This window comes from Ovis canadensis, chromosome X (assembly GCF_042477335.2).
Source record: "Ovis canadensis isolate MfBH-ARS-UI-01 breed Bighorn chromosome X, ARS-UI_OviCan_v2, whole genome shotgun sequence".
NCBI classification, from domain to species: Eukaryota; Metazoa; Chordata; class Mammalia; order Artiodactyla; family Bovidae; genus Ovis; species Ovis canadensis.
Genome location: NC_091727.1, coordinates 62,638,061 through 62,661,588, shown reverse-complemented (window position 1 = coordinate 62,661,588; position 23,528 = coordinate 62,638,061). Strand labels below are relative to the sequence as shown.

Here is a 23,528-nt window from a genome sequence, read left to right as displayed (position 1 = left end):
TCCAGCCATCTCATCCTCTGTCGTCCCCTTTTCCTCCTGCCCCCAATCCCTCCCAGCATCAGAGTCTTTTCCAATGAGTCAACTCTTCTCATGAGGTGGCCAAACTCTTGCATCCATACATGACCACTGGAAAAACCATAGCCTTGACTAAACGGACCTTAGTCGGCAAAGTAATGTCTCTGCTTTTGAATATACTATCTAGGTTGGTCATAACTTTTCTTCCAAGGAGTAAGCGTCTTTTAATTTCATGGCTGCAGTCACCATCTGCAGTGATTTTGGAGCCCCCAAAAATAAAGTCTGACACTGTTTCTACTTTTTCCCCATCTATTTCCCATGTAGTGATGGGACCGGATGCCATGATCTTTGTTTTCTAAATGTTGAGCTTTAAGCCAACTTTTTTGCTCTCCTCTTTCACTTTCATCAAAAGGCTTTTTAGTTCCTCTTCACTTTCTGCCATAAGGGTGGTGTCATCTTCATATCTGAGGTGACTGATATTTCTCCCGGCAGTCTTGATTCCGGCTTGTGCTTCATCCAGTCCAGCGTTTCTCATGATCTACTCTGCATATAAGTTAAATAAGCAGGATGACAACATACAGCCTTGACGCACTCCTTTTCCTATTTGGAACCCATCTGTTGTTCCATGTCCAGTTCTAACTGTTGCTTCCTGACCTGCATATAGGTTTCTCAAGAGGCAGGTCAGGTGGTCTGGTATTCCCATCTCTTTCAGAATTTTCCACAGTTTATTGTGATCCACACAGTCAAAGGCTTTGGCATAGTCAATAAAGCAGAAATAGATGTTTTTCTGGAACTCTCTTGCTTTTTCCATGATCCAGTAGATGTTGGCAATTTGATCTCTGGTTCCTCTGCCTTTTCTAAAACCCAGCTTGAATGTCAGGGAGTTCATGGTTCACGTATTGCTGAAGCCTGGCTTGGAGAATTTTGAGCATTACTTTCCTAGCATGTGAGATGAGTGCAATTGTGCGGTAGTTTGAGCATTTATTGGCATTGCCTTTCTTCGGAATTGGAATGAAAACTGACCTTTTCCAGCAGTAGCAGTAGCATACATATATATCCACTCTTTTTTATAGATTATTTTTCCATATAGGCTATTACAGAGTACTGATTAGAGTTCCTTGTGCTATATTATATATCCCAGGACAAGTTCCCTGTCCTTATTTTATACATAGTGGTATGTATATGTCAATCCCAATCTTCCAGTTTATTCCCCCTCCTACCCTCCACCCCACCCTTGTAACCATGTTTGTTTTCTACATCTGTGACTGTTTCTGTTTTTTAAATAAGTTCATTTTTATCATTTTTTTTATATTCCACATATAAGTGATATCATGATAGCACATTTCTTTTTAGCTCCGAATGATATTCCATTCCATGGATGTATCATAGTTTATTTATCCATTTACAAATTATGAATAAAGTTGAAAGGGGAACAATTTTCAAATCACTAAATTCATTTAGTACTATTTGCTAAATGATGTTTGCTAAATAGTTGCTAAAAATGATTTGCCTTTCCCACTTCTTTTCCCCACCTCTTTTCCCCAGTCTCTAAAAAGAAAAGCATACCTTTCAAATGTCAGGAATCTTACTGTGATACTTTGACTCAGGCTGCATAAACCCTTGAGGCTAAGTAAAACAACAATTCAAATATTCACATCCAGGAATCTTCTTTAACTCAAAACCCTGCAACCTACCTCTTCCTCATCCATCTCACTAATGGATGCATTTCAAATAAAATTTTATATTTTATTTTTTAATAATAATCACAATGTATAATATCTTCATGCTATTTTTACCTATTGTGTATGTATAACAATTGCAACTATAACTCAATCTAGAAGACTTTTGATAATTAGACACTTATGGCTACAAGGAAATAAAAATAATTCAATTTCTATTTATGTACCTATTTTGTTGCAGAAAAATTCAATATGGAGTTCAGTAGAGGACTTTCAACTATAAAAATATATTATGATAGGCTATGATTCTATAGGAAGAATGTAATGGATATTTGATTTCAAGGAGAAAAAAGAAACAATGCATTTTTCCTGATGGTTAAAGAAAAGTTAACACTTTCAAGTTTAATGTTTGATGATAGACATCAATTGCCCTGGTTTCTAGAATCCAATGAATATCTTTAAATATGTAATGTAACAGTTTTATTTTAAATTGTCAATATGTATAGTATGCTACGAATTATACCTTTTGCAACTGCTTAAACATGATGACAAAATTTAGATGTTAACTTAGAAATGAGTGAGGGAGTAAATAGCTTCTCAAAAAACTTTTAGGAATTATGTGAATAGACCTTTGAAGATCCCAATACTATAGGGGGTGTTGTCAGGGTTAGGTTTAGTGTGTGCAAAGCATCTAGGATAACAATTAATACTGCTATTAACTAAAGGACTAAGTTCTAATTTTAACCCTCTTTCTTCCTTGGTATTTGTTCCAGGACACTTTTATTTCTCTGCACTTTAGTTTCATTGTCTAGATAAAGGATAACACAGATGACTGTAAAACACTTTGAGTGCAGGGATTAGATGATAGCTAAACATTAGTAAGGTTAATGATAATTTTCATCATGATGAAAATATAGGCATAGGCTCTATCAATCAAGAAATAAAGTAGGTGTTCAATAAATGTTTATTGAATTAGTTGATGAATGTTATAGGGAATCTTCCTAGAATGAAAGACCATTTACCCATTCCTTGGGCGTCTTCCCTTAGTATCTGCATTGGTGTTTTTAAAGAAAATGGACATTTTCTCATAAAGAAAAATGAGTAGGAAATAAAATCCTTTCCTGGGATGTGGCTAGCTATTAATTCTCAGAAAGTTTCATCATTGGACTCTTGTCCATTACTGTGATATAGTGTAGTGGTTAAGAGCAAGGTAGGCTCCACATGTAGGTCAGATGGCTAGTGGGAAGCTGCTATATAGCACAAGAAGTTTAGCTCGGTGCTCTGTGATGGCCCAGAGGGGTGAGATGGGTGGTAGGAGGGAGGTTCAAGAGGGAGGGAGCTCAAGAAGGAGTATATATATGTATACATATAGCTGATTCACATTGTTGTACAGCAGAACTGTACACATGGCACTCTAAAGCAATTATACTCCAATTGAAAAAATTTTTAAAAAAGATTTTTTTTTAAAAAAGCAGGATAGGTTCAAGTTTAAACTAGTTGAGGTTAAGTCACTTAACCTCTCTTCAACTCAGCTGTCTCATCTTTAAATGGATATAATAATAACAATACTAACTTCATAAGATTGTTTTGAGGAATCACAAAGTCGGTTATGGGCTTCCCAGGTGGCTCTAGTGGTAAAGAATCTGCCTGCTGATGCAGGAGATGCACGTTTGGTCCCTGGGTGGCGAAGATCCCCTGGAGTAGGAAATGGCAGCCCATTCCAGTATTCTTACCTGGAAAATTCCATGGACAGAGGAGTCTAGTGGGTTACGGTCCATGGGGTCCCAAAGAGTTGGAAATGACTGAGCCACTCAGCATGCATGCCCCCATACATGTGTAAATTGGGTTGTGGGATTATAGACTGTGTGGAAAGTAAAGAATATTTCTTCCATAGACATCCATGTCACAATCCCTAGAATGTGTGACTGTATTGCCTTACATGGCAAAAGGACTTTTCAGGCTTAAGTATCTTGAGATGGGGAGATTATCTTGGGTTATTGGTGGGTCCTTATAAGAGAAAGAGGGAGGCAGGAGGGTCAGTGTCAAAGTGATGCAGTGGGAGAGAGACTTGACTGGCTACTACTGGCTTTAAAGATGGAGGAAGGGGGCTATGAGCCAGGGGATGTGGACAGCTTCTAGAGGCTGGAAAAGGCAAGGAAATGGATTCTCTCTTAGAGTCTCCAGAAAGGAACACAGCCTGTTTGGTATCTTGATATGGCCCACAGAGTTGTATTTTTAATTTCTGACTTCCAAAAGTGTGAGATAATAAATTTGTGCTATTTCAAGTCATCAAAGTTGTGATAATTTGTTACAGCAGCAATAAGATACTAATACAGGTAGAGAAGCTGTTACTATTCTATTTACAATCTCCTTTAGTTCTGGCTTTCTTCACAAGGCAATGTAATCTAAACACTTTCCCAAAATTGAATTCAATCTTTTTTGCTCATGTACACAGTATTTTCCAGCCCCTAGTTACTGTTAGTCTAAAGGCAGCCACCTGTAAGAGTAGCCCTAGTTCTCCTACAATAGACAATGGACAAGAGGCCTCTCAGGGAAGCTGCAAGACAGTTTATAACATCCTCTTTATAGCTTTTCTAGTTACACATGGAAAATCACATGCTTTAATCAACAGCCAATGCAATGAGTTGGATCACAAAAACCACACTTTGTGGTCCTATTCAGGGAAAAATGAATTCCTAATTATGGCCTCCTTTTCTCTGGCAGGGGGTTCTGAGCTTAACACAGAGATCCAAGAGCAGGAGTCAACCCTTCAGGTAGAAGGCACATGGGAATTAGAGCTCATAGAAATGGGAAAGGGCGGAGAAACAGAAGTGGGTCAGTCAGAGGGAAGCTGGAAAAAGGAAGGGAAAAAACAACAACAAACAATCCAGCCAAATAAAGAGAAGTGAGAGACATCATCCCACAGTTGATCTCTCCTGGGTTCTCACTCCCTCCCATTTTGGAAACTTTCCAGGAATACTCGAGGGGCTTCCCAGGTGGCTTAGTGGTAAAGAATCTGTCTGCTAATGCAGGAGATGGTGGGGAAGATCCCCTGGAGAAGGCAATGGCAACCCACTCTGGTATTCTTGCCTGGGAAAGCCCATGGACAGAGGAGCCTGGTGGGCTACAGAGTCGCAAGAGATTCCCACACGGCTTGGCGACTGAAAAACAACTAGTGCGGGCGCACCTGCCTCTGGAGGCTGCGCTGGGACAGCTATTAGCTGGGGTGGGCTGGGAATACTCTTTGTGAGAGCGGGCGCCCTGGCGGGGTAATGCGGAGATAGCAGGAAGGAGTCACAGGGCGCGAAACGGAAAGACTACATCTCCCAAGCCGCCACGCTTTCCAACTGGAGTCTAGGGCGCTGACTGCTCCCCAGTTTCCGTAGGGAAGCGCCGGGCTACCGCAGCTATTGTGCGTCGCGCTGTTGCCCTCCTCTTCCCGTTCGGGCGTCTTTGGAGGAAGGCTACGTTTCATTGTCGCCCGGCTTAACACCTCTGGCGCTTAGCAGGACAACAGGCCGCTCCCTCGGACCAGGAAGAACTTTTGGAGACGGCAGATTCTGGTAAAGAGACCTTAGGGTGCAAGTAAGATACAGTTTAAGGAACCCGAGTACCCTGCCTCGGTACATGGGCTTCGCCGGGGAAGGGCGGAGGCGCTGGCTTTAAGAAGGGGGAGGGGACAGTGCACTCCGGGTTACCCGCGGAGCTCGGCAAAGGAAATCTTGGGCTGGCTCGGCAGTTGGGAGCAAGGAGAGGCACCTCCCACGCTCGGCGCTCACCCCCGCCTACACCCTGGGCGGGCCAAAGTGTCACGTTTGCAGTTGCTCGGGAAGGATCCAGCCGCTCTCCGGAGAAGAGAGGAGTTGGTTTCTGCTGCTTGTAAGGGGAGCTATGACTAGGGGGCATGTTGCTTGTTAAGCAGCACCCCGCCGGGATCCAACTACGTTAGTTAGCTCTCCCCGTCACCTGAAGCAATCGCCGGGCCGCCCGTTTCCGGTACAGACCAGCCAGCTCTCCCCAGGAATCTCATCTGAACAGGTATCTGTCCTCTAAAGGGAGGGAGGCTGCAGCTTCCTAAACGGGTCCTGCATTCTGTGCAAACCATCTTTTCCTCCTACTGTGCCACTGATGCTCTTGGTCTTTATGTCTTTCCTTTCTCCTTCCAATCCCTGTCATCAGAACCATGGGGCATCCCCCGCTGGAGTTCAGCGACTGCTACCTGGACAGTCCTGATTTCCGTGAGAGGCTCAAGTGTTATGAGCAGGAACTGGAGAGGACCAATAAATTCATCAAAGATGTGATCAAAGATGGCAACGCGCTTATCAGCGCAATGAGAAGTAAGTGGAAGACTTAGATGAGCAGTTTCCGTGAGCTGGTGGTTCTGGCCTTTGGAGATCTTCCACACCCCAGCCCAAGTGTCTGAGGCTCATGGTTTTCCGGATATTTTGGAAGTGGGGTCAGTAGAAGTGGAAGTTGGTGGCTACAATTAGAATTGGGGTTTTCCCCTTTAGTGGTTTTGGTTTTATAAGACAGGATCTGTAGCTGAGGGACTGTCTTGTTCAGCAGCTATCCTTTCTTGTCAGACTCCTGTTCTAAAGGGACAGGCCGCTTGTATTGCCAGACATGTTTATACCCATGTATGAAAGAGACATCTAAGCTGACCAAGGAACTGCCCCACAACCTCCTAAAGAACTGGGAATTCAGGCCAGCAGCTTGAGTCAGGGTTTTGTTCCTGCTTGGCCTCTGGTTGCTGCAGATAAATATGGGGGTAGTGAAAAATTGCCAATGGCAAGTTATTTTCTAAGGAAAGCACCTTTGCTCTTTAAGTTACTGAGTTATGGTTGTGTTCAAGGTTGGTCTAAGTTTAGAATTATTAAATGACCTCACGTGCCACTGAATTCTCCTTGCAGGTGGAACAAAGATTTGCCTAGTCCCTATTAGGAGGAGCCCAGATCCCTGGGAGCATAGAGAACTCAGGTTGGGAGTCACCAGGTTGAAGGAACCTCACCTAGCTTGGCTTTCCAGGTCCTCAGAACTAAGAACTCTGGGATCCTCCCCTGCTTCCCCACTGTGTATAGATTTTTTATTTCTGCTAGTTGGCAGAAGGTTTGGAGTAAGAGAAAGAATAAAAAACATCCCCAACAAGAGTGCAGGCAGATCAATCCATTGTGACAAAGTATATACCCAGAAGAATGGAAGATAGGGAATGGGTGGTAATAATCCATTTTTTCTCTTCTTGGTTGAAGGATGATTATGAAAAATAAAGTCAAAGTCACTGGCAAATATATTCTGTATACCTGTAATATTTTTTTTCTGAGTGGATTTATCCCACAAATAGTGTGTCTGATCCAGCGTGGGGACCTTCTTAAGGCAAATACAGCCAACCAAGAGCAAGGAGAAAGACTTGGGAGCCACAGTGCAGTGGTTTTTGTTGTGCAGCTCTCCTGATTTGCCCCTTGGAGTCTGGGCTTTCCCTGTATATGTTGTCTGCCTACTTTGGTCATAAGTGTTGCAAGTTCCTACTTGTTGTTTCATTGAATTGGATCATGTGATAGTGTGTCTTATTTTAGTCTGAACAAGAGTAAACTCTTGGTTGCATCTTAAAGATGGGGTATTTGAAATGCTGATCCGTAGAGACTTTTAGCCCAGGGTTTGGGGTGTTTTGCGACTTAATAGACTTCATTGAGAGATTAAAGATATGCTGGTTGTGCTACAAAAGTAGTTAGAAAGGTGAGGGTTCCTGAAAGGAAAAGCGGGAAATGTTTTGGTTTTTTGTTTTGTTTTGTTTACTCGTTACAGTAAACTACTTAGTGCAGTATTCATAGTTAAATGAAGCTCATCTAAGCCCCCAGAAGGGACTGGCTTTGTGAAGTATAGGATAAGCTGAAAGTATTTGTGAAAATACAGTTAATAAAATGGTGGAGGAAGGGCAAAAGTTTTCTAGGCAAGTGGTAAATTGCGGTTTTTATTCTTTCCTTTTGGGGGATTAAAAGTGGTGAGAGTCGACAATTATGCAGGTTTAAACCTTTGCATATGGGCAGAAGATCCAAGAGTTATTTTGGCTCAGGGGGTTCTTGGTATTTATGGTGGTTTTCCTTTCTTGAGTATACACAGAAAGCCAAAAATAGGACAGTTCGGAAATGAAACCCAGCAACTAACCCAGACTCCATTTCTTTTCTTTAAGTTACATGATTCTAAAAACATGATTTGCTAGAGGCAAAGACAGGATGTTTCCCACTGTCTTGACCACAGTAATGTTTATACTCCCACTCTGCTTCCTCAAAATGGGCTAGCTGGGCAACTTTTTCAGAGTAAGTGAGGTAGACGCAAAACAAAGGTATACTTTTGCTTTGTATGGAGGAAAAAGGAAGAGAGAACACTGGGATTAGATTAGAAGACCTGGGTTACAATCTTGGCTTCACCATTTTGGGATAGGAAGGCACATATCATATATTTCAGATACAAAATGAGGGTAATTATATGCACCTCACAGAGTTGCTTTGAGGCTCAAAGGAGTTAATGGATTGTGAAAGTATTTTGTAAGTGGAAACGGCTAAATATTCTAAGTTGTTGATAATACATCTTCAGGTTAATAATATACTGGCTGAATATACTTTTTGGTAGGTTTCTAAAGGGAAATCCATAAACAAAAGTAGTTGGAAACATTCTTTTTGCTGTGATCTTGTTGGAAAATTCATTCCCTATATTGGCATGGCTCAGTGATTAATTTTGTATATGTGTGTGGATTCATTTTGTCATTTGGAATCTGGCATTAAAAGTAAAGAAGAATTATTGGCATTTTTTCATTTAATTTATTAAATTGGCCATCAAATCAACTGGTTAGTATTTCTGGTAACCAATGAAACCTGGTGCTTCACGCTGCAAAAATCAGCTGCAGTTTTTGTTTAAGTTGTTAAGCTAGTTGGAAATTGATTTCCAGCTTGTGTTTGATTTTGTACAGAGCTCTAGATAAGGTTTTAGTCACAGCTGTGTGTGATAATTAGTTTATTAAATATGGATTCTATTTGAATATCTAGATTTTCTTAGATCTGTGCTCAGAGGTAATTGATGTTATGAATGATATTCAGTATGTCTTCTTTGGGAAAGTGACTGATTTGCTCCCTCCCCTTAAATGTGATCTATTCATAATCATTGGAATAAAAAATGGTGATTATAATTTAAATCAATGACAAATAAAAACATTGGCACCCTGAAAGGTGAATATATTGCCCACTTTTCTTTTTGTTCTATTTTTAAAAATATTTATTTATTTGGTTGCATTGGGCATGTGCGATCTTTTGTTGTGGCTTGCAGGCTGCCCCATGGCATGTGGAATCCTAGTCCCCCCCACCAGGGATTGAACCCATGTTCCCTGCATTGCAAGGTGGATTCTTAACCACTGGACCACTAGGGAAATCCCTGTTCTTTGTTTTTATATTGGCAGCTTTGGTCCTTGATGTTGTATGAATATTTTCTATGCACTTAGGCTCGGTATTTACAAGAAGTGAACATGATACACCTAATAAATGTTATAGAATTCAGTGAACATGTATCATTCATTTAATAAATACTCATTCATGTACTAAATTCAAGCCATTGTACTCAGGGTTGTTACAAATGTTACAGAAAAAGTTACAGATGGGATCCTGCCCTCAAGGAGGTCCTAGATTGGTAAGGGAGATAAGGTATGTGTAGAGATCACTGAAGTATAAGGTAGTAGATATGGATCAGAGCCATAGAGTGGGACAGGTGGATACTATGGTATACAACATGATGGAGAGGTCATTTCCCTGTGGAAGGATAAGGGAAAGCAAAGGAGAAAGTAGCATTGTAATTGGGGAGAATTGACTTATCACTTGTTTAGCTGTTCCTATATGTTGTTGTTGTTCAGTTGCTCAGTCATGTCTTACTCTTTGCGACCTCATGGACTACAGCAGACCAGGCTTCCCTGTCCTTCACCATCTCCTGGAGCTTGCTCAAACTTGTGTTCATTGAATCAGTGATGCCATCCAACTATCTCGTCTTCTGTCATCCCCTTCTCCTGCCTTCAATCTTTCCCAGTATCAGGGTCTTTTCCATTGAGTTGGCTCTTTGCATCAGGTGGCCAAAGTATTGGAGCTTCAGCTTCAGCGTCCATCCTTCCGATGAATATTTCCTTTAGTATTGACTGGTTTGATCTCCTTGCAGCCCAAGGGACTCTCAAAAATCTTCTCCAACACCACAGTTCAAAATCATCAATTCTTTGGTCCTCAGCCTTCTTTATGGTCCAACTCTCAAATCCATACATGACTGCTGGAAAAACCATAACTTTGACTATATGGACCTTTGTCAACAAAGTAATGTCTCTGCTTTTTAATGTTCCTGTATGCCAAGAATTAAAATCTTATAATAGATTTATGAGGCAAGGATTATTATTTCCACTCTTTATGTGAGAAAACTGAAGTTCAGAGGAATTAAGTAACTTTCTCAGTTGATAAGGGCAGGAGTCTGAATTAGAGCCCAGATCTGACTCGGAGGGCCCTGCATTGCACTATATTCAGAACAGGGGATTTCATGTAGTAGGAATGACATAGAGAATGTAAAGGGATAGCAAATAATTCAGGTCATCTGGGTTATATGGTGCAAGAAGAGAAGTTTGGGAGATGACCTTGAAATGGAAGGTTGGGAGATGACCTTGAAATGGAAGGTTGAGGGCCTTGACTGTGCATAACCTGTTAAGTACTTTAGGCTTTTCTTTACAGGCAGGGAGTATTAAAAACATTTTTGGTAGCACAGAGGCATGGTCTGAACTGTGTTTTAGGAAGATTGATCTGCGAGTGATATAAGATGTTCCAATTCTAAAGAAATATTTGTGACTTTTCTGCAGATTATTAGGAACTTTAAATTTTTCTTTGATATAGCTCAGGGGTCAGCAGACCTCTTCTGTAAAGGGCAATATTTTAGGCTTTGAGGGCATGTAGTCTCTGTGGCAATTACGTAATTGCCATTGTTGTGAGAAAGCAGCTATAGATAATATGCACATGAAATGAGAGTGGCTGTGTTCCAATAAAACTTTACTTATTGACATTGAAAAGTAAATGTCCCATAATTTTCATGTCACAAAATATTATCTTCCTTTGAATTTTTCAGCTGTTTAAAAATATAAAAACCGTTTTCACCTTAGCTAGAGCAGGGGCATTCAGAAATAGCTATGGGCTGGGTTTGATTCAGTGGTTGTAGTTTGCAGAACTTTAATATGAGTAGTTAACCTAAATGGACTTTTTTATGGTAAGGCCGTGAATATAGTTATTGGTAAAACATAATGCCACATTTAATATTTTCCATTAGTTTATTTAGTTTATTTTACTTTGGTGTGCTGTTAATTATGCCTACATTGGATTCAGGGTTCACAGGTTCCAGTGCTGTCTCCGTGGCCAAAGAGAAAACAGAAAAGTATGAAGCTATTGGAAGTGGGTTAATAGGACTGGAGTAATTGGGGTAAAATACAGCAGCTTCATCTCATTACAGAAGCCTTCACTTTCTTTAAAACTGTGGTAGCTAAATGAAATGTATTCACAGCCTGGATTCAATCAGGTTGCAATTCCTGAGCTAGATGATCTACTTCTAACAGTCTAGGAGTATTGGAAATGGGCTAGGAAAATGAAAAGTGATAGTCTCCAGAAAGAGATTTCTCTGGGGAAGCACCACTAGACACTGCAAATGGAGAGAGGCAGTATGATGGTATAGTGGGAAAAAACCCTAAATGTGATGGGTATGGTGATGGTTCTGCTACTAATAGGATCTGTGACCTTGGTAAGTCTTTTTGCTGGGGTTCTTGGTCTGCAGCTTTACATAAGTGAGGATGGATAGGGGATATGTAAGCCCATTTTCACATCTAACATTCCATGACTTTTTCATTGCATATTATAATTTAATCATTTGGGAAGGGAATGAGTAACTTAATTATAGGATCTTATTTTATACCTACATACATTTTCACATTATATTAGTGTACTGACAGTATTTAATTAAATACAAAAAATTTAACAAAAATTTAAAGTAATCTTTCAAAAACCAAGGAAAATGTACTTTATATGTATAAAACAGCTGTCAGAAAAAAGAATTATATCATTAAGCTCACTCATATACATGCACAAACCACAAACACAGAGGCTGTCTTGGACTAATGGAAACTTATGTTTTAAAAGAATGCAAAAATGTCACTTTCTTACATTCTGTACTTTTAAAGATAAAGAGTTTTAGATGTTTGCATTAAGGTGACCTTTTGGGGTACCTGTTCAGCTCTTGCTTTGGCAACTGGGACACCTATTTGGTAAATTTTTGTTTTCCTGAAAGGATGGGTCAGTTCCATCTTTGAGGCAAATTTCATATTGAATATACTTTATGGAACCATCTCTAGCTTTACACACAGAGAACCTGGGTGCTGGTTCCAACTGTGCCACCTCCTAGCTATATGACTCTGAGTAAGTCTTTAGTTTCATGAACCTGAGTTTTCCCATTTCTAAAATTAGAGGTTTTGTCAGTGAACTTTAGGGTTCCTCCTGGTTTCCTCATTCGGTTTTCTGGGCTGCCACTGTATTGCACAGCCAAGCAACCTAAATTGATTCCATTGTAAACTTTGGAGCAAATTCGCCTTTCCTCTGAGAGAACGGAAAAAATGAAAATTGAACTGATATGTTCGATGTGAATAAATAACATGAATCATGCTAGCCTATTTAATTATCCTCTTGATGAATGCTTCTTGAGAGGTCCCAACCCAGTGCCTTTCAGTTCTGTCCTGAATAGATCTATACTGAGGGAGACCAAAGCTTTTAATCCCTTTGGAGTGGGTGTAGTGCTATATGGTGTGCAGGGAGGAGTTGAGGATGTAGTATATACATTCTCAGTCAGCAGATATCCTGTCATTATCCTGGTGATAGTTAATCAGTGCCTTGGAGGACATTTTGTTACAGTTGGCTCTGTATCTGCAAGTTTTGCCGCTCTGGATTCAACCAACTGGGGATAGAAAATATTTGGAAAAAATTCCAGAAAGTTCCCCAAAGCAAAACTTGATTTGCCACATGCTAGCAACTATTTACATAGTATTTACATAAGATATTATAAGTAATAGGAGGATGTGGGTAGATTATATGTAAATACTTCTCCATTGTATATAGAGACTTGAATATTTTGTGGATTTTGGTATCCGCCAGGGTTCTGGAACCAATTCCCCACAGATACTGAGGGAAGGACTGTATTTTAGATGTTCTGAAGAGTAGCTCAGATCAATGTAATGAGTATTTTATATGGTATTGCTCTTAGTAGGTATGAAGCAAAGTCAAATGGAATTTGCGGAAGGCAGTATTACTATATTCATAGAAGGCCCTTGGAAGACCAGATTCCAAAGTAGCCAGACGAGTGCTGTGGGGACTAGGGTGCAAAAGTGAACTGAGCCAGCCTTTCAGTGTGTGACCATTTACAAGAAGCGGTTTTTTAAAAATGGATGGTGAATGGTACAGGGAAGATTATGCCTTGATTTGCTTATTAAGAAAAGTTTTTCAGAGCTTAAAGTGATGAAGGAAAATTAGTTTTCAGCTTCATTTTTACAGCCTTGTTTTGTAAAGCATAACCCAAACCTTCTGTTTAATCTGACATCTGTTTCTCTAATCAGTTACTATAGAAATTTCCTAAAAGTTCATAATGATCTGGAAAGATACATGCTTTTCCAGAGGAGTTTTCTGGAAATCTAGAGCTGAATTTTTCACCTCCTATCTCCATCGGGTGGAGGGCCCTCATGATGCTTTACTGGGCTTGTATCAAGTGCTAAAGCTTTACACAATGTAAAGGTAATTAATTTTAATTCAAAAAGGATTTACGAAGCACCCACACTGTGTCTGGCAACTGGAGATACAATGGTGAATAAGGCTGATACGGGCTTTGCCTACTTGGAGCATACATTAAATGTCTGATTACTCACATAATATAATTACAGTTATGAGAAGAGCTATGAAGAAGTTCAGGATATGATATATATTCTGTCACATATTATAAAAGTGGATCATTGTAGGGGAAAAATGAGCTAGACCATGGGGATACAACTGTCTATAGCAAAAAAGAATAAACTGGGGGAAAGAATTAAGTCAAAGATATCTGCTCTATTGCTGTGGTAGTTAATGGTCATAATAATGAGCAAGACTCTTTAAGTGAATGAAGAGTGCCGGTTAAACTCTCAGTAGGGTGTAGTATATCTCATGGTGTCTTTGGTCATACTGCATGGCTTGTGGGATCTCAGTTCCCTGATCAGGGATTGAACCTGGGCCACAGCAGTGAAAGCATGGAATCCTAACCACTAAAGCCACCAGGCAACTCCCCTCCTTCTCCTTTTATAATTATATTAAAAATGTTTTTTGAGTAAGTAACACATGAACATGGTAAAAATTTCAAAAGGTACAAAAGGGTAAACCTTTTTTTGTCGCCTGTGTCCCAGTTCCCCAGTTTTTCACACTAGAGGTAACAACTGGCGATTTTTTGCTTACCATTTGGAAAGACTTTTCCTAGTGCTTTTTTCAGCTTCCAGTACTCAGGAATGTGTTCATTGTAGGCAAATTGTTAGTCATACTGGAGCAAGGTTTCTTTAGGGTTGTACTTGGAGGGAATGGTAAATTAAAGATCTCATAAAATCAACTCCTCCATAAAAACAAAAAGGGTACTGGCAAAAATTGATAAAATCAACTTTTTCAGAACTCTGTAAATGAACCAAAAGGCTCATGACAATCTGAAGAGTGTTTATTGATGGAAACACATTGAGCCTTAGTAGCAGCAGATTTTGTGGCATTTTAACTTAACCCTGCCTCTCATTCCCTTTTCCAGGGCTTTGTGGTAACCTTGAAAACTAACAGCCCTTTGACCACAGTAGCTATGGAAACCAGTAACCTTTTAACACCGTAGTGGGGAGACTGGGTTTGTAGTTCCTCAAAAACTCACAGACCTATAGTCTTGTCATTATTTAATATGTCTTAAAGCTAGCTAGAGAAGCCTCATTCACACAGCTTCTCATTACTTTACCTGACTTAGAGCTACCTAAGAGGGAAAAGTTCTATCCCCAAAATGTTTAACATCTCAGGTGATTTAGACTAACTGAAACTAACTAGGGCAAACAAAAGCCTGGCCAAAAACATAAAAGGGGAATGAAACATATACTGGGGGCTTTGAAAAGATCTGACATATTCCTGGGATCTAGATGGCCACGCGCATGCCCTGGGCTGTGCATGTGCCTAGAAAAGACCTGAGAAGGCCTTTTAATAATTTATCTCCTGTGGCTGAGCTTGAGGTAGTTATAAACTGTTTGGCTAAATGTTGAAGAAATGATCCAACATGCAACACAGAGCACCTCAGAAAAAAGTAGAAGACTTAATGGTTTAAGACATTTAAGGAGATCTGTGAACAATTATTAGCTGGCCACTTATCTAACCAGGCAGAGATTTCAGGGGACACACTCCAAGGAATACAAACATTATAGAATTTGTCTAAGAAATATGTCTAAACAAACAGCGACAATGACAGTGACAAAAACAATAACAACAAAACCTGGGGGAAATCTAACTTCCAGAAGAACCATATTATATTGTGTCTAAACTTCCCATTTTCTACAAAAATGATCAGATATGCAAAGATACAGAAAAGTATGGTCCATACATAGGAAAAAAGCTGTCAATAGAAACTGTCCCTGCTGGAGTCTAAATATTGGAATTTAAACAAAAAAATGAAATCAGCTAATATGTGTGTTAGTCTCTCAGTCATGTCTAATGCTTTGTGACCCCACAGACTCTAGTAACCTGCCAGGCTCCTGTGTCCATGGAATTCTTCAGGCAAGAATATTGGAGTGGGTAGCCTGTTCCCTTTTCCAGGGGATCTTCCTGATCCAGGGATCAAACCCAGGTTGCCTGCATTGCAGGCAGATTCTTTATCATCTGAATCACCAGGGAAAGAACTAAAGGAAACCATGTCTAAAGATTTAAAGAAAAGCCTGAGAACAGTGTTTCGCCAAAGAGACAAGGAAAGCCTGAGAACAGTGTTTCACTGAGACAATATAAAGAGATGAAAATAATAAGGAAGAGTCAGATAAAAATTCTAGAGTCGAAAAATAAAATAGCTAAAATGAAAAATCCATTAGTGAGTTTCAACAGTGGATTTGAACTAGCAGAAGAGAGTCATAGAACTTGAAGATAATCCAGTCTGAGATTATCCAATCTAAGCAAAAGAAAGAAAAGATGAAAAGAAAATGAACAGAACCCTAGAAATTATGTGACACCATCAAGTGTATCAACATAGGTGTAATGAAAATCCCAGAAGAAGATAGAAAAAAAAAAACCAGAAAGAATATTTGAAGAAATAATGGCCAAAACTTTCCAAATTTGATGAACAACACTAATATCCAGATCCAAGAAGCTAAAAAAACCCAAGTAGGATAAACTCAAGAATATCCATACCTAAGATACATTATAGTCAAATTGATGAAAACCAAAGGCAAAGAGAGAATCTTAAAAGAAGCAAGAGAAAACTAACTCATCAGTTGAAAAGCACCCTCCATAGGATTGAGAGCTGATTTCCCATCAGCAACCATGGAGACGGGAAGGCAGTGGCTTGGCATATTCAAAATGCTGAAAGAAAAATGATGTAAACTAAGAATTCTTTATCAAAACTATTCTTTTAAAATAAGGGAGAACATTCAGAAGAACATGTACTTCTGCTTTATTGACTATGCCAAAGCCTTTGACTGTGTGGATCACAATAAACTGGAAAATTCTTAAAGAGATGGGAACACCAGACCACCTTACCTGCCTCCTGATTAATCTGTATGCGGGTCAAGAAGCAACAGTTAGAACCAGATATGGAACTACGGACTGGTTCCAAATTGGAAAGGAGTATGCCAAGGCTATCTATTGTCACCCTTCTAATTTAACTTCTATGCAGAGTACATCAGGAGAAATGCTGGGCTGGATGAAGGACAAGCTGGAATTAAGACTGCTGGGAGAAATATCAATAGCCTCAGATATGCAGATGACACCACCCTTATGGCAGAAAGCAAAGAGGAACGAAAGAGCCTCTTGATGAAACTGAAAGAGGAGAATGAAAAGGCTGGCTTAAAACTCAACAATCAAAAAACTAAGATCATGGCATCTGGTGCCATCACTTCATGGCAAATAGATGGGGAAACAATGGAAACATTAACAGACTTTATTTTCTTGGGCTCCAAAATCACTGCAGATGGTGACTGCAGCCATGAAATTAAAAGACACCTGCTTCTTGGAAGAAAAGTTATGACATACCTAGACAGCATAGTAAAAAGCAGAGACGTCACTTTGCCAACAAAGGTCCATATAGTCAAAGTTGTGGTTTTTAGTCATGTATGGATGTGAGAGTTGGACCATAAGGAATGCTGAATGATGAAGAATTGATGCTTTTGAACTGTGGTGTTGGAGAAGACTCTTGAGAGTCTCTTGGACTGCAAGGAGATCAAGCCAGTCCACACTAAAGGAAATCAGTCCTAAATATTCATTGGAAGGACTGATGCTGAAGCTGAAACTCCAATACTTTGGCCATCTGATGCGAAGAACTAACTCATTAGAAAATACCATGATGCTGGGAAAGATTGTAGGCAGGAAGAGAAGGGGACGACAGAGGGTGAGATGGTTGGATGGCATCACTGACTCAATGGACATGAGTTTGAGCAAGCTCTGGGAGATGGTGAATGGTGGTGCAGTCTATGGGGTCACAAAGAGTCGGACAGGACTGAGGGACTGAAGTGAACTGAAGACATTCTCAGAATAACAGAAACCAAAACTGAGCTAGCAGGACTGCCTTACAAGAAATACTAATGGGAGTCCTTCAGGATGAGTTAAGCAATGATGTATGGTAATTTAAATTTGCACAAAATAGGAAGAGTATCAGTAAATGTAACTACATAGGTATATATGAAAGATGGTCTAACTGTGTGTGTGTTTTTTTTTTTTAGTAACTCCTTTCTTCTCCATCTGGTTTAAATGACAACTGCATTGTGCAGTAGTTAGAAAACTTAATCAGCTTATAATATATAAAAATGCAACATGCACAAAGGAGGGGGATGAAACAATTATATTGTAGTAACATTTCTGTTGGGTTCCTCCCTGTAGCTCAGATGGTAAAGAACCTACTTGCAATGGGGGAGATCCCGGTTCGATCCCTGGGTGGGGAAGATCACCTGAAAAAGGGAATGGCAACCCACTCCAGTATCCTTGCCTGGAGAATTCCATGGAGCGAGGAGCCTGGGGAGCTACAGTCCATGGGGTCACAGAGTCAGACATGACTCAGCGACTAACACTTACTTACTTACTTAACATTTCTGTGTGTTTTCTAAGTTAAGTTAAAATTAATCTAAACAATATTGTAATTTAAATTCTGAGATCAGTCACTAAGAAAATAAAAAAAAATATAATGAAAGTAGTAATGAGAATCAAAATAGTACAGTAGACAATATTTAACACAAAGTAATGGGAAAGTAGAGGAAAAAAGATGACATATAGAAAACAAACTAAATGGCAGACAAATCTTATCAGTAAGATAAAATATAAATGAAATACACACTTTTAATAGAAAGGTACAGATTGGCAAAGTTGATAAACTGATCAAAAATGGATTAATTGATTGAAATACATGCTGTCTTTTAAGATACACATTTTGTGTTCAAAGATACAAATAGATGGAAAGAAAAAGGATGGAAAAATGTGCCAGGCAAACAGTAACCAAAGAGAATTAGGATGACTATATAAACATCAGACAAAATATATTTTAAGACAAAATTTTCATGACATACAGACAAGACATTTTATAATGGTAAAACCATAAATATATCAGGAGAGTATCCATTATAAACATATGCACCTAACAACAGTGCCCCCAAATTCATGTAGCAAAAGTAGACAGAAGTGAAGGGAGAAAGAGATAGTCTAATAGTAATAGTTGGAGACTTTAATACTGTACTTTCAGTAATGGATAGAACTACTAGACAGAGCTCAATGAGTAAAGAGGAATCGAACAACACTATAAACCAAGTAGATCTTCTATAGACATCTGTAGAATACTCGTACAGCAGCAGAGTACACATTTTTCTTAAGAGCACATGGAACGTTTTCTAACACAGACCGTCTGATAGGCCATAAAACTTGCCTGAATATATTTCTTTATACAAATTATGTTCTGTAGCCACAGTGGGATGAAATTACAAATCAAAAACAGAAGAATATTTATGTAGTTCATAAATATGTGCAAATTAAATATCACACTCCTGAATAACCAGTTGGTTAAGAAGCTATCACAAGGGAAATTAGAAAATATTTTGGAATGAATAAAAAATGAAAACTCAATGTGCCAAAACTGATGGGATGCAGCTAAAGCAGTGCTTAGGGGAAATTTTTATAGCTTTAAACAACTATATTAGGAAAGAAAAAAGATCATAATTCAATAACCTGACCATTAAGAAACTAGGAAAAAACCAAACAAATCTGAAAGCAAATAGAAGGAAAGAAATGATAAAAATTACAGCAGAACTAAATGAAATAAAGAATAGGAAGATCTCTTTTCTCTATATAAAACAGAAAAATTTAAAAATCAGTAGTTGGTTTTTAAAAATAACAACACTGAAAAAACATTAACTAGACAAGAGAGAAAAGACTCAAATTATTAAAAGCATAAATGAAGGAGGAGACACTATTACCAAACTAAAAAAAATTAAAAAGAACAAATGGAAATATTATAAATAACTGTATGCTAATAAATTATATAATTTAGGTAGAATGGACACATTTTTAGGAGGACCTAAACTACCAAAATTGACTCCACAATAAATGGAAAGTCTGTATAGACCTATAACAACTAAAAATTAGTGGGTAGTATTTTGAATCAGTAATCAAAATACTGCCCACAAAGAAAAGCCTAGGCTTAGATGGCTTCACTGATGAATTTTTCCAACCTTTTAAAGGAAAATTAATACCCCATCCTTCTCAAACTTCCAAAAGTTAGCAGTTTCTTAACACATTGAGGCCACTCTAATTAAGATACCAAAACCAAAGACATCACAAATAAACTATTGACCTAATTCCCTTAAGAATATAGAAGCAGACTTCCCTGGTGGTCCAGTGGTTGAGAGTCCAGCTGCTGGTACAGGGAACATCGGTTGGGTCCCTGGTCCAGGAGGATTCCACATGCTGTGGGGCAACTGGGCCCAGGCATAATTACTGAGCCTGCACTCTAGGGCCTACCAGCTGCAATTACTGAGACTGTGTGCCACAGCTACTAAAGCTCTTGTGCCCTGGAGCCAATGCTCCACAACAAGAGGAGCCATAGCAATGAGAAGCCCACCCACCGCAACAAAGAGTAGCCCTTGCTCACCACAATTAGAGAAAACTCGCATGCAGCAGTGAAGACCCAGTACAGTCAAAAATAAATAAATAAATATATTCAAAAGAATATAGATGCAAAAACCCTTAACAAAATACTAGCCAAACCAAATCCAGCAGCATATAAAAAGAATTATACATCATAAGCAAGTTAAATTTATTCCAGGAATGCAAAATTAGTTTAATATCTGAAAATCTTTCAGTATAATAGTGTAATATTTATATCATACATAATAATTGGAATAAGGGGAAAACATTATTATATCAACAGATGCAGGTATTTTTAAAAGTCCACTACCTTATTATGCTAAAAAATTTAAATGAACTATGTATGTTAAGTGACTGGTTGTCTCAGGCTGAGAGAGAGAGTTAGGATTATTTTGACTACTAATGGGTAAAGGATTTCTTTTTGGGATTGTGAAATTTTTCTAAAATTAGATTGTGATGATAGTTGCACAACTCTGTGAGCATACTAAAAACCACTTAATTGTACACTGTAATACATGAATTTTATGGTATGTGAGTCATATCTCAAAGCCATTTTTTTTTTAAAGACTGTGCTTGGAGAAACAGAGGTCCTTGGCTTATGTACCTACATCTTCCTTTGGCTCTTCCTTATAGAACAAAAGACCTGGGAAGTTGTTTAGAAAGCTTCCCATCCATTCTGTTGAGTTTATATCTAGAGAAAGGAAGCAAAGAGAGAGAACTGCCAGGGATCTAGAGCTAGAGTATGAATTGGGACGAGAATCAGGTTTTCTGGTTTCCCATTCTAAGGCTCTTTCTGTACTGTACTCTAAAGTAGGTACATTGCATTAAAACTCTGGATGTTCTTTACTGGGGCTGGGGGTGCTTTTGTTTGAAGTGACTCACTTGGCAGTGAAGAACTGTGCTAGTGGAAAGTTTCCTCTCTTTTTTTTTCCTTCCATTATCATGGCTGTGATCAGGTGGTGTCCCTGTTGAGCAATCTAGCCCCAATTTAATTAGGGCCTGGTTATGTTTTCTTTTTGTCCCAGAAGAATGGCAGTATATTACATCTTGGTGGTGTGCCACCTGTCCCCTTTGTTTCCTGCTCCAAGAGCCTACACCAGCTGGTTGGGCAGTTCCAGAGGCCTCTCGTCTTTTCTGCTCATCTGTTGGCTTTTTACAACAAATGCAGCTGCTTTTCATGTAGAATATAGTGTATATTGGAAAATGTGTGGCGTTACTAAAGGGTGACAAAGTTCTCCCCCCATGTTATTTTTATCCCTAGGCTGCATGGAATTTCTCATGAGAGGCAAGCAGTAGGCCCAGTCCTATAGTACCATATTAGGAATTTCAAGGCAGTTCTTTGCAAAAGGTTTTCATTAAAAGGACTTCCCAGAAGCAGGAGAGCCACATTTCAGCTTCCAACTCTCTTTCCAGAGTCAGGCTATTGTGGAAAGAGCCTTTCCCTGTGATTGAAAAAAATATGTATTATGCATGTGGCAGTTGACAGCTGGAGACTAATCCTGAACTCATCCATCCTGAATTCATTAGGTGGGGGGAGGAGGATGGATAACAAGCCATTGAGGTATTTTATAGCTGCCCCTTACAACTTTTGCTTAGAGCAGGAAAAAAAAAAAAAACCTGAAAAGAGAGTTCTTAAGAGAATGTCTCTGCTACCATTATCACTATATTGAATTTCTCTTGCTCTTCACATTGGAAATATTGATATCTTTCCATATTTGGTTTATCTGGAGTGATTTGTCTTCTAGATTCTAAGCCCAGTGTTCCAGGGTTTGTGGAAGTGAATGTTCTGTTGTGGTACTAAATGGGAAAGCAGTTGGGTAACAGCTCAGTCAGGGAGTATATGGCTGAATCAGCAGAATGAAAGGGGAGGGAAATCTGGGGTTTCTTGGCATTTTGTTTGCATTTCCTTTGTGAAAAGCAGATGCTGTGTAACTGTTCCCTTTTCTTTCTGATTAATGGGCAGTATCTTGCTGGAAATGGACTCATAGAATTCTAAGGGAATTAAGAGAACATTTCGTTTAACTCTTCCATATTTCAGATGAGGAAACAAACCTAAGAGGGGATGTTCATTGTCTAAGGTCACTGAGACAGTTAATCACAAAGTCAGTATGGGAACCCAATAATCAGTCCCATTCTTGGGCTCTGTGCAGTGTCACTGTGCCTTTTGAAAACAGTCTCTACCCTTCACCAACCTCCTTTTTGCTGAGCCTGTGATTTTTTTTCAGAATCAGTTTCAGCTTGTGAAAGAAAATAATTATTTCCTCTTCACTGCTTCTTGCCAAGAATGCACCTCCAGTGTTGATCTGAAGGCAGCCAAGCATTTCACAGACCTGCAAGAATGGAGTAGGGGAAGGTCAGGAAATCTGAAGTCACTGATGTACTTTTTCTGATTGGCCCTTGCTTAGTAGGAATTTGATGAAATGGAAGATGAAAAAACAGACCTTCTATGATAGAACATTTACCCCTAGATATGTGGAATTTAGAGAATCCAATTACGAATGAGGAAGAAGCAACTCTAATACAAATTGAGGTGAGATTTAGGATTGGTCATGTTCGTACTGGGCAACAGCAAGGCTGGGATCCATGAACATGATCTCACTCAGTTGACCAATTACCTGGATGTGAGCAATAGATATAGATATGGGCATAAGCTAATATTTGCAGAGCACTTTATAATGTACAAGGCACTTTCACATACATATTTAACTTAATCTGGGAAGAAAAGTGTTACTTCTGTTTTGTAGATGAAGAAACTAAGGCTTAACAGAGTTTAAGGACTTTCATGCTGCTAGTCAGTAGTAGAATTAAGACTTAGATTTTCTGAATATTTGCACTCTTCCATTTTTATTTTATTTCCTTTAATAATGAAAGAGAATATAAGTGCTGTTCAGAGGAACATGTGGTTCAGAAGGTAGAGTTATGAAGATGAGACATAGGGCCTTCTGTAGAGAAATGGGAGCAGCCATTTCCAGTACACACCTCTACAGGAAGTAGCCATTAGGATATGCTTGTAAGCTGGAGAACAGCAGTGGATGAATGGTAGCGAATAGGACTAATAGACCAGAGCTTGTGGTAGAGTTTCTGGCGTCATCAAACTTGGGCTATTCTGTGAAGGTTCCTGTCGAGAAGACTGTCTAGACCAAAGTGGAGGCCTTAAAAGAATTCTCTGAACCATTCTCAGTGGAGGTGGTTAAAAGGAATTAGGGAAGCTTCATACTGGATGAGAGAGAGGGTGATCCTAGGCTTTTTTGATTATATCTTTAGGATGGAATATAAACCTAAAATTGTAAATTAGTTAACAAGGAAGAAAAATAGGGACATATTTTAATAGGCTGTTTGGTTTTTGATTCTGAAAGTTTCATAGGTGGTACAGACATTTTTTTAGCCCAAGTTATCTGTGAATATTGAATTTTGGGGCTAATACACATCTTGT

At 39.1% G+C, this 23,528-nt stretch overlaps 1 protein-coding gene across 6 annotated transcripts in view; it reads left to right on the top strand.

Annotated features, from left to right (window-relative positions):
• Positions 1-4,952: 4,952 nt before the first annotated feature.
• Positions 4,953-23,528, top strand: part of OPHN1 (oligophrenin 1) — a 585,383-nt gene continuing 566,807 nt past the window's right edge. For 3 of the 6 annotated variants that reach the window (XM_070290276.1, XM_070290278.1, XM_070290274.1), the window contains exons 1-2: positions 4,953-5,732; positions 5,874-6,031. In XM_070290276.1, coding sequence (XP_070146377.1) covers positions 5,878-6,031 — 154 coding nt within the window. In that variant the 5' untranslated portion in view covers positions 4,953-5,732; positions 5,874-5,877. The remainder of the gene's footprint in view (positions 5,733-5,873; positions 6,032-23,528) is intronic. The other 3 variants (XM_070290277.1, XM_070290279.1, XM_070290275.1) reach the window with 1 other exon arrangement.